Source organism: Scyliorhinus torazame, chromosome 1 (assembly GCF_047496885.1).
Source record: "Scyliorhinus torazame isolate Kashiwa2021f chromosome 1, sScyTor2.1, whole genome shotgun sequence".
NCBI classification, from domain to species: Eukaryota; Metazoa; Chordata; class Chondrichthyes; order Carcharhiniformes; family Scyliorhinidae; genus Scyliorhinus; species Scyliorhinus torazame.
The window spans coordinates 5775183-5787500 of NC_092707.1; the positions used below are offsets into that span (position 1 = coordinate 5775183).

General features: G+C 41.3%; 1 protein-coding gene across 10 annotated transcripts in view; it reads left to right on the plus strand.

Moving 5' to 3' along the window:
* The window catches only part of pitpnm2 (phosphatidylinositol transfer protein, membrane-associated 2), a 764809-nt gene extending 753358 nt beyond the window's left edge, over window positions 1-11451 (plus strand). For all 10 annotated transcript variants that reach the window (XM_072515369.1, XM_072515519.1, XM_072515564.1 and 7 more), the window contains 3 exons: window positions 4540-4723; window positions 4904-5032; window positions 6702-11451. In XM_072515369.1, coding sequence (XP_072371470.1) covers window positions 4540-4723; window positions 4904-5032; window positions 6702-7025 — 637 coding nt within the window. In that variant the 3' untranslated portion in view covers window positions 7026-11451. The remainder of the gene's footprint in view (window positions 1-4539; window positions 4724-4903; window positions 5033-6701) is intronic.
* The last annotated feature ends 867 nt before the right edge of the window (window positions 11452-12318 follow it).

The window sequence follows — 12318 nt, forward strand, 5'->3', positions numbered from 1 at the left end:
TGAAAATCTAAAATAAAGACAAACAATATTGGAAACGTGTGGCTGGTCAGTAGTCATCTGAAAGAGAGCAACAAGAGGATAAATACACACATGGAGAACTGAAACATTGGACAGGATTTTTGGGCAGGCATTAGGCTACAATATCCAATATGGATCCTAAATCTGCCAATGTTATCAGTACACGGTCAGGCACAACCTTCCAGCATTGACAGGCCAAGACTGAAGGCCCAAACAGGGCCCACAGGGATGGGAGGCCTGAGGTCCTACAGAGAGAATTGGGCTTTGCTGCAGCAGGCATGGAGGTGTAAGGGTGCCTCGATATGGAGGCACCCTTGGTTTCCTGCACAGAATGTATCAATTAAAGAGGCCCAAAGCCAGTAGGGAAACTAACTCAGGGTGGAGGGGAATCCCTCGGCAGGACTAGTCACAGACAGAGCCATGGCCTTTCATCCCTGTGGCCCCGTCGTTGAAGCATGGAGCCGCTGGCTCCGATGGCCCCTGGCCTGTTCCTGGGAGGTTGCCTTGACTGAGCTGGTGGCCACCATGTATCTCGGGGTAATCACTCTGACATCAGTAAAATTCCAGCATCAACTGAATCCTGCCATTACCTGGAGCCTCAGCTGAACTAATTAGATATCCACCTTCATAAAACGGGCAGTCGGCATGCTTCCCTGTCTTGTCCCCAAGAAAACTCTCTGGAGGCAGAAATTGTTGGGGAGCCATCCCAGTGTGACTTCCCCCTTTTCCAAGCTCCTCTTTCCTCCCCAACTCCCGCTTCTGTTCCCCCATCCTATCTGGTCAGGGCTGGGAAAATCCAGCCTGTTAACTCTGCTGCTCCATTGCCCTGTCAGATAGTGAGTTTCAGATCTTACCGCCCACTGGATCAAAAAAGGCATTTCTTAACTCCCCTTTAATGCTTCCACCAATCACCTTTCAATCTATTCCCTACAATCGCTGACCTCGATAAACTAAATAGGAGCAGGATTAGACCATTCGGCCCATCGAGACTGCTCCATCAATCAGTATGATCATGGCTCATCTTGGGTTTCAACTCCATCTTCTCACCCATTTCCCATATCCCTTAATACCCTGAGACCAAAAATCTGTTTATCTCGGCCTTAAATCTATTCAAGAATTGAGCATCCACAAGAATTTCATTGATTCTCAGCCCTTCGAGTGAAAATAAATTCTCCTTATCTCAGTCCTAAACAATTGACTTCTCATCCTAAAACTATGACCCCCTTTTCTAGATCTCACATTCAGAGGAAACGGTCGCTCTGAGTAAACGGTCAAGCCCCTTCATAATCTTGAATGTTTCAAGGAGGTCCCCACTCATTCTTCTAAACTCCAAAGAATATCGGTCCAATTTTCTTGGCCTCTCATCATAGGACAAGCAGCTGATCCCAGAGAGCAATTTAGTGAACCTTTGATGTATTGTTTCCAATGCAAGTGTATCCTTCCTTAAATATGGGGATTAAAATTACACTCGACACTCAATTGTTGTTTCACCAAAGCCCTGTAGAATTGTAGCAAGTCTTTTTATTCTTGTACTCCGATCCCCTTGCAATAAAGACCACCAACTTTTAGTGTGCCTTGTACAAATACACCCAAGTGTCTCTGAGCATCATCAATATTTACAACTTTTATGCCTTTTAAAAGTTATTTTGCTTGTTGCAATCTCTTTGTGTCCTCCTCACAGCTCACATTCCCAACTAGCTTCATATCAGCAGCAAATGTAGATGCATGATTCCATGCCTCTTTGTCTAATCATTAATTAGATGCCAGAAATATTCAGGCCAATAACATTGAAATGAAAGCAAGAGTTTTACTGAAAATCTGAAGTAAAAACAAAATTTTGAAACCATTCAACATCATTGGAAAGAGAAATAGTTAATATTTCAGGTCGATGACCTTTCACCGGAACTCTGATGTCAAATAGGGCTTGATCTACTGATTAAACGTATTATTGGCACTCTTAACATTTCATTAATGACCATATAAATTGGTGTTGGCATATCTTTTATTGGAGAGTTTTCTGCATTTGTTCATGCTTTTTAAGTTTACAGCTACCTATATAACCAAATACGTCATGCGTTTGGCTAAACTGCTGGCTCAGTTGGCTGAGGAATTGGTGAGACACTGATTGGAATATTTATCTCATTTCAAAAGAAAACATTTTGTTTAGTTAATTGTACAAAGACTCTGCTGCCCTCCTCAATTCCTTTGCCAATAGTCGGCAGTAAGGAGTCCAAATTGGTGATAGCTTCTACCCTGTTATACTTGAAATGTTGCTGCCTACAATGCACTCTTTTTATATTTTGGGGGGCACGGTAGCACAGTGGTTAGCGCAGTTGCTTCACGGCGCCAGGGTCCCAGGTTCGATTCCTGGCTTGGGTCACTGTCTGGGCGGAGTCTGCACATCCTCCCTGTGTGTGCGTGGGTTTCCTCCGGGTGCTCCGGTTTCCTCCCACAGTTAAAAGATGTGCAGGTTTGGTGGATTGGCCATGATAAATTGCCCTTAGTGCCCCAAAAAGGTTAGGTGGGGTTACGGGGATAGGGTGGAGGCTTGGGTTTAAGTAGGGTGCTCTTTCCAAGAGCCGGTGCAGACTCAATGGGCCGAATGATCTCCTTCTGCACTTAAATTCTATGATTCTAAAGAAGCAGTTGAGGCTCCTTCATTAAATGTTTTTAAGATAAAGATAGATAGTTTTTTGAAGAATAAAGGGATTAAGGGTTATGGTATTCGGGCCGGAAAGTGGAGCTGAGTCCACAAAAGATCAGCCATGATCTCATTGAATGGTGGAGCAGGCTCGAGGGGCCAGATGGCCGACTCCTGCTCCTAGTTCTTATGTTGTTATAATATAGAATGTATATAGCTGAGGGCTGATATTTTTCGCACGATATTAACTACCGATCTGTTGAAGATGTACATAATTGTTTTGAATGTGGCTGGAGTCTCAGTGACCTGTTCTATTTCGTGCATTGTCCAAATGTTGTTACATATTTGCAGGCACATATATACAAGAAACTACAAAATGTTTACACATTAATTAACTAGAAGATGCACAAGGTGTAATTATCCAAACCATAAGAAAAAGCGTAATCAATTTTAGTGCAAAATCCGAATCTTGTTGCAGTCTTAATATTGTTTGACCTGTTTCTTTCTCAAAATCGATAGTATAGAAATTTAATCTCAGTCAACTGTTTTTTCCAGTGAGTGGTGCAGACCATAAAGCTCTGGGCTGATGTGGGGACTGCACAATGGGTCTTGGGTGCTGGAGTCAGAGGGGGAAAATCTGGCGGGGTTCCACTGCAAATCATTTAGTAGCGATCCTTGCTGAAAATAAAAATGTGAGTGTATAATGTGGACTGGACCAGGCTCAACCTTTATGGTTCCCATAAATGAATAAGCCACTGACTGACTTACACAGGCATGTTGGTCATTTGGGTAATGTTAATTTGGAATTTATAAAACTGACCCACAACAGGAGGGAGGAAGTCAAAATACGCAATTAGTGGAAATATGAGAATAGATGTAAGTAATGCTCTACCGATTTTAATCACTCTACAATTAATAGTTGTGTCTTCAGCTGCCTGGCCCCTAAGCTCTGGAATTCCTTCCCTAAACCTGCCTAGTTCTCCCTCCCCCTTTAAGCCACTCCTTAAAACCTATCACTTTGATCAAACATTTGGTCATCTGCTCTGTTTGATAATTGCTCTTGTGGAGTGTGTGGATGTCAATACTTATGGTCACATAATGTGCGCATGTGTTCATCGGAGTGAAACTGGGGCTAAAAGGGTTAAATTAGGAGATATAGATGTTTACAGCAGGGAAACAGGCCCTTCGGCCCAGCTGGTCCATGCTGCCCAGTTTCTATCACTAAGCTAGTCCCACTTGCCCGCATTTGGCCCATATCCCCCTATACCCACCCTGCCCATATAACTGTCCAAATGCTTTTTAAAATACAAGATTGTACCCGCCTCTACTACTGCCTCTGGCAGCTCCTTCCACACTCGCAATACTCTTGAGAAAAAATTTCCCCTCTGGACCCTTTTGTATCTCTCCACTCTCACCTTAAACCTGTGCCCTCTAGTTTTAGACTCCTCTACCTTTGGGAAAAGATGTTGACTATCTACCTTATCGATGCCCCTCATTATTTTATAAACCTCTATAAGTTCACCCCTAAGCCTCCTACACACCAGGGAAAAAAGTCCCAGTCTATCCAGCCTCTCCTTATAATTCAAACCATCAAGTCCCGGTAACATCCTAGTAACTCATTTCTGCACTCTTTCTAGTTTAATAATATCCTTTCTATAATAGGTGTGTGGGGACTTTACTGCACAGAATTGTTACAGAATTAAATAAACCACATATTGCATGACTTCGAGCATTCTGCAAAAAGGAACAAAACTCTGAATTATCACTGGCTGTGTATAAAAGCATAAAATTCAACTTTATCAAATAGTTTCAGGCATTGAACATGTTGAGACCTGTGAAAGTGTTTAACAGCAATGGTTAATGAGCTGTTGTGCTCGCAGGCACTGGCAGGATCTTGGCTACTTCATTATATACGTAACAGGGCGACCTGATATGCAGAAGCAGAGAGTGGTGGCTTGGCTGGCTCAGCATAATTTCCCCCATGGAATTGTCTCCTTCTGTGATGGACTTGTTCATGATCCTCTCAGACACAAAGCCAACTTCCTTCGCAGCCTCATGCAAGATGTAAGCATTTCATTTTTAAACTGTATTGTATCTCTCTGATGCCTAAATTATTGATAATCAACTGTCATTTTTTTCCTTGTTTACACATCTGTTTTCGATTAAACAGTGACTAGTAATTTAACATCTCAATCTCTAATGTCTCCGAGTATTAATTCTGTTATTTACCCCTGGAACTTGCAGGTGTTGATGAAGATTCACGCTGCTTATGGATCCACAAAGGATATTTCAGTTTACAGTTCGCTTGGTTTATCACCATCACAAATTTACATCATAGGTCGCTCATCTAAAAAGTATCAACATCAGTGTCAGGTATTGATTCTCACGGTCGAGAGATAATATCTGGAGTATTTTGTACGGCGGTGGTCTCATCATTTAAGGAAAGATATAAATGCATTCGAAGCAGTTCAGAGAAAGTTTTCTAGATTAACCTGGAATGTGCGGGTTGGACAGGTTAAGGTTTGTATCCACTATAGTTTTGAAGAATAAGAGGTGACGTGACTGAAACCTTTAAGTTCCTGAGGGGTATTGACAGGGTGGATGTGGAGCGGATGTTTCCTCTTGTGGGAGAATGTAGAACTCGGAGTCAGTGTTTAAAAATAAGGGGTCTCTCAGATAAGACGGAGTTGAGGAGAATCTTTTTCTCTCTAGGGTGGCGAGTCTTTGGGACTCTTCCTCAAAAGGCAGTTGAAGCAGAATCTTTGGATACTTTTAAGGCAGAGCGAGATAGATTCTTGATTAACACGGGGGTGAAAGGTTATCGGGAATAGGCAGGAATGTGGGGTTCAGGTTACAATCAGATCATCAAAGATCTTGTTGAACGGCAGAGCAGAACCAAGGTCCATTTTTTGGGTGATGTTGGTTGAGGAATTTTTTCTAGGGCAGCACGGTGGCCTCTGCTATTCTTCAAATAGTGACCCAGGTCGGGAATCAAACCTGGAACCCTGGTGCTGTGAAACAACGGTGCTACCCACTGTGCTACCGTGCTGCCCATACCGCACTGGCATCAGCCTAGATTATGTACTTGAGTTGAACCCACAACTGCTGATTTAGGGGCAGGAGTGCGATGGGCTGTTTTTTTGAATGATATTTCCTGTCCCACAGTTTAGGCTGATAATTCAGTGTAGCGCTGAAGGAGTGTTGCATTTTCAGAAGTTCCATCTTTGGGTGAGAAACTAGTTGGGAAATTAAACTGAGGTCCGAGCTTCCATCTCAGGTGGCTGTGAAAAAGATTCCAGGGCACAATTCAGAGAAAAGTAGGGGAGTTCTTACTACGTTTCTGTGCCAATATTGATCCCTCAGCCAACATAGTTAAAATAGGTTATCCTACCATTTACATCATAAATTGGCTGCCATATTTCCTACATTTTAACAATGACGACATTTCAATAGTACTTGATTGGTTAGCACTGTTGCTTTAATAATAATAATAATCTCTTATTGTCACAAGTAGGCGTCAGTGAAGTTACTGTGAAAAGCCGCTAGTCGCCACATTCCGGCGCCTGTTCGGGGAGGCTGTTACAGCGCCAGGGACCAGGGTTCGATTCCCGGCTTGGGTCACTGTCTGTCTGAAGTCTGCACGTTCTCACCGTGTCTGAGTGGGTTTCCTCCGGGTGCTCCGGTTTCCTCCCACAAGTCCTGAAAGACGAGCTGTTAGGTGAATTGGACATTCTGAATTCTCCCTCTGTATACCCGAACAGGCGCCGGAATGTGGCGACGAGGGGATTTTCACAGTAACTTCATTGCAGTGTTAATGTAAGCCTACTTGTGACAATAAAGATTTTTTTTTAAATGAGTGCTTTGGGATGCTCTGGGTTGCGAAGTGACACAGGAATGCTAATCATTTCTATATGTGAAGTTTCTTGACCATATACTTTTAAAGAGGTGTAAATTTTTAGTCTTTGGCCATTTAATGAGCATCAACATATTGTCTTAACCCCCAGCAAAATGCATATCTTGATAGCGGTGTTGTGTCCTCTAGTTTTTATCAGATGGATATGCAGCCCATCTATCTCAGCTGGAGTATAACCATCGATCACGTCCTGCGAAAAGTAATTCCAGAATGGTGCTGCGCAAGGGCAGCTTTGGGTTACCTGGACAGACAGACTTCCTGAGGAAACGGAACCACTTGCTGCGCACAATCTCCAGCCAGCAAACAGCACCCACACCTCCAAAACCTGAGCGGACACATAGCCAGTCTGACGGCGAGCGAGATCGAGACAAGGAGCGCAGTCAGAGGAGCATGAGCATCACTGCAGGATGCTGGGGTCGCACAGGAGTATCAAAACTGGAATCTGGTGTTTAACAGCGGCAAGATACTGAGAGAGGGTGACGAGTCCGCTTCAGGGCAATGGGTCAACGTAGCAAATTAAAAAGCTGCTTGTGACATAAGAATTGAAGCAAGCACTGCAGGTGAATGAGTACCATGGTGCTAACAAAAAAGATACTGAAGATGTGAACTCATTTTGTTTAATGTGAACTGCAGGCCTTAATGCAGTGTTGCATTTGTGGAACACTAGCTGAAAAGTTAACCTTAACTTAGTCATAAGAGATGTAGCTCAAACTTTTAGAACCTGCTTAATTCTGCATCTTTTCTATTCCGTTTTGGCAATGTCTATTGTAAATACCCATGCCTCCTGTTCACAGTAACTTCTGGTACCTTTACTTCACTAGGTTTCTGTTACAGACCAGATATTTTCCAAACGTTTTCTTGAAATTCAGCAGGAACATCACAAAAGATTAGCTGTTATTTTTCATGCAGTATAGCTTTAGTAACTTGATACTGTAAAACCTCTGTTTTTGCACTGATTTTAACTTTAGATTGGAATTCTGTTACTATCTCATGTCACTGCATTATCCCTAGTTGGGCATGACAGTCATTTAACATCGGTGTCAGAGTAATCCTCGTGTGTAGACTGTAAAGGTTGAGGATTAATCCAAGACAGCTTGCCAAATCTCCTGAAATCGCAGGTCCAAACCATCCAAGTGGAAAAAAATAAGCCGTGTATAAAATAACTTGGTTTGTTGGCTTGCTAATAAGAAACTTAATAGCATCCAAAAGGATCATTTTTGCAGTGATGACAGGTTAGTTATAAACGAGATTTCATGCCAAATGTTAGATAAATCGAATTCAAAGCTGGTGTTTCTATGATTCTTTTTCACTTTGAGGGGTCTGTTATCAGTTGAATTTGCATTTCACCTAAACTGAGATGCTGATTCGAAATCAGCAGAGTCTTGTGTTTGTCATTTGCATAAGAAGGGAAAGAGAATCAGATGTGATATAAGATGTGACGGGTTGAGTACCCTAAATCCGAAACCCTTGGGGCTGATTGCATTTTGGACTTCAGATCATTTCAATTTTTGGTTACGTCTTATAAACTTACAACAGCTTAAACCTAGACTAGCTATAGTCTAAAGTAAATTAAATGGCTGGAAAAGATGTATCACTGAATAATAAATAGAGTATCGAAAAAGTTTATTTTTGACATGTCCACCACAAAAACCGCAAGCTAGAGAGTGTAGATAAACAACTGGACTTCGCGCTAAAGGTCAGTGAGGATCAAAAGAAGTGCAGTTTTTGGATATAAGAATAAAGTTTCCTCGATCTATAATGAAAAAACAAGTGTTGGTCTTTAGAGTTAAACAATGGTCATTAGTCAAGTGTTCACTGACCTAGCAGTCAGAGCGAATGGGTGCGTTATCTTGTAGCTCCAAATCCAGATGTTAGTAGTTTTAAAAAAAGTATGAACACGCAAGGAATTTCCCTGCTAAACAAAGATGCTAAATCGACAGTTACATTTTAGCTTCTTTGCATTTTTCAGACAGCTTGATTTTCTGATCATTAAATAAGACATGTTTTACATGTTCAAGTTGACACTTTATTTTACAGGTGCATGACTAATGGTTTGATTTTAATAGAGTTCTCTTGGGAAAGCTACTCGGAGGTGCCAATGCTCCTTACGTATATATAAAAGTGTTTCATTTACAGAAGTAACAAATGAGTTCTACATTGCTACAGGTTTTGAGGCAGTTGGCAAAATCCATTCATTGAGATCAAGTTTTGAATGCAGGTCAACCCCATGTGCTTCCAATAGTTCTGAAAGTTTGAGTGGTTAGGGCTGGTGGTTCATTTCACTCGTCATCTTTTAGCGTCTGAATTGTTGGTGTTCAACAAGAATTGAAAGCTGTTAACCATCCTTTATTCTCAACTCTCAGTTTGAGAAAGGTGAAGGAACTAACCTCAACATTCCTCACACAAATGGAGTCTGTCTCTCCGTTCTCAATGGTAGCACTACAGGTAATGACAGTGAATGCATTTCTCCTAAATGATCATTTTTTTCAACTGAGTAAATTTCCGATTCACAAAGCCTGCTCACTGAGTAGCTTTCTGATCTTTTTGTCACATTAATTTCCCTCTTTCATCAATGTCCTTGCACCTACAGGCACCACACTCCCAGTCTCTGCCTCTTTGAAAGCAGCCTTCTGGAGGTAGATGACTGAGTTTAATGGAACTCTCCTCCCTCAGCTCTGTAATGTGTTGATGAGGGAAGGGACACAATTGTGTGCAGGACTGAATTGCCCCATTCTGTATTGCAACACTTTACTGTTTCCATTTACTATACTGCACTTAATCCCACTTACCCCACCGAGAACAGTTTCAATTTAATTAGTTGTTATGCTTTCCTGTTACTGAAAGGTTTGTCCATGTATTTAATATTACCAGGACATACACTAGATTGACCTGAATGATGAAATGATTAAAAGGCAAGTGAAATTGAGATGTTTTTTGACAAATCCTAAAATTTAACGCACAAGAAAGTTAAACCATGTAACAGATGCACTCTGCAGGGAGATGTTGGAAATGTTCTGTAACAAATATTGTGTGTAGATAATGTAAAGCAAGAGATGTAAATGTAGGTTTAAATAAGATGAGAAGTATTTATGTGTGTAGATAAACTGCAAGGGTAACAAATCCTTCAGATTGTATTAATATTTGAAACATAGAATTTTGTTTTGAACATTATATATAAAGTTGTTTTATGGACCAAGAATAATTTAACTGCCATTGCACAAGTGCAATATACAACCACTATTCATAATTGGTAATCATGGCATTGACAATCAATGTATTGGGTGGACTGGAATTGGTGTGATCTTTTGGTGACTGCCGGTTAAAGCATTAATTCTCTTCCCTCTTCTAGAAATAAGGAACTGCTATCCTCTTGAGTTTCAGATTTTTATACAGAAATAGAATTTACAACCCAATGCCGTGATCCAAAGCTTCCGAGATGAGTCCTACTGAATGACCCCTACACTGTATGCAGTTTGCATTGGATAGCAGCTGCCTTTGCTTTCAACCACACAGTTTGTTGTAATAGGTTAGTTTCCCTGTATAATAATTTGAGCTGGAGACCTTTTCATTCTGTAACTGTTAAGATACTTGTTATGAAGCTGCAAAATCCCATTTGTCCCAAAGACTGAAGCAAGTGCCAAATATCTTTGTGTTTCTATTTCATTATAAAGGAGAGACCATGATAAGAGTTTACTTAATTTCCTCCCTCCCTTCCCCTACACATCAGACATGGTGCCACTGTTACTTGTACCAAGTGTAGACTCCTAACCGACTGAGTTTTGAAGATTTAGAGTCTGGCTCCACCCTGCATTGTAACTCTGAACTGGTGGGTGTACCTTTGCTCTGAACCAACAAAGATGCACATTTAAGATCCCCACCATCATACATACTGGATCCAAATCTGGCACTTTCCTGTTATTTTGCAGAACAGCAATACAAGGGGGTAGATCAGCATTGACACTAATGAAGACTGTGATTTCATTGAATTTCACTATGTTTTTCCACAATGCTGTTCTGTAGAGATACTGATTCTTAATTCTCCTTATCAGTACAAATTATAGCACACTTTTCCACAAGATTTACTGAGTTAATTCCAAATGTTTAATGCACTGATATTTTAAGGCCCTCTAAAGTTGTTCCTGACGCTGAGGGATAGTCCCCAGCACTTGCTTGGGAACTGCAGTTCGCCATAATTACCTTTACCCCCGCTTTATTTATTTACAGCAAAGCTAGCTGCAGCATTGCTACAGAAACAGGTTATAAAGCTATTACACTGACCAAAAGATCAGTATATCTATCATCCACTCCTCGGCAATGCACGGCTGGTGCACACAATGTACAGATTTGTAGTGTTCTTTACAACTCACCAAAGGGTCACAAATCAATCCAGCCACACCCTCCACAAGCGGTGAACATTTGGTCGTCTTACTGATGAAAGGTGAGACAACTTGCTGCATTGAAGCATAAGCTGCTGAAGCCTCACGTCCTCTGTTCTGTGCAAAATCCATGGATATATTGAGAACTTTGGCAGTAATTTTTTTATTCCGAAGTGTTTGTTATATTTTATTTATAGAAATGTTACATATAACGCAAGTTAAATATTGCAACTAAAAATCGTGTACAATTTGTTTGATCTGTTAAATAGCTGAGTATCCCAAATTAATTGAATACTATATTAGATTTAATCTGCTGCCCGGGTCTCCATTCCTTACATTTTAGTTACAGGAGTGTGTAGAAAGGGAAATTTTGAGATATCTGTTCACTTGTATGTACACTCCATTCTTGCACAAACTTCTGGCTGTTGTCATGCAATGTTATGCCTGGGTGTGCTTTTGTGCATAATTGTACGTTACATGGATTAAATGAAAATGGGACAGCGTTACTTTTCTTTGTGTTTTATTTATTACTTCTGATTGCAATGCTGACTAATTAGCATATTCTCAGACTCCGTGTAGACAATAGAATTTGACCAGCTATATGCTGAAGGTGGGGGTAACGAAGAGCTTGGTTTGGGGTTTAATCGATGACTGAATAAATGGCTGATTATTTAAGCCCAATGCAAAAAAATTCAAAAGGTGATTTACTTTCTCTGGGGAAATGTCTTTGACCAGCTCATTTGGTAGTCACGGTAACTGTTACATTCATGGGCTGCTCCTAGCCAATTTAACGTGGCTCTAATTACCCCCTCCCCCTGGACGGTTCAAGGAACTGATCACAACAGTGTCACCATGAACTTGGTTAAGGGACAATTATTCCAGATGTGGTTTCATTCGAGTTCTGTAAGGGCATTTCCAAGTTCAGCAGCGGGTTTCACACCCTCGCGCTGTCCCAATAACTTCTGAATGTAGTTTCCCCTTGTTTTATAGATGAACATGGCAGCCAATTTGGGAGCGATGGTGGCGTAGTAGTAAAGTCGCTGTACTAGTCTGGGGACAGGAGTTCAAATTCCAACATGGCAGCTAATGGAATTTAAAATTTAATTAATAAAATCTGGACTATAAAGCTAGTGATTACCATGAAAAACTATCATCGATTGTTGTAAAAACACATCTGGTTCACTTCGGGCAGCACAGTGGTTAGCACTGTGGCTTCACAGCGCCAGGGTCCCAGGTTCGATTCCCGGCTTGGGTCACTGTCTGTGTGAGTCTGCAGGTTCGGTGGATTGGCCATGCTAAATTGCCCTTAGTGTCCAAAAAAGGTGGGGTTAGATGGGTTACAGGGATATGGCCTCCTTCTGCACTGTATG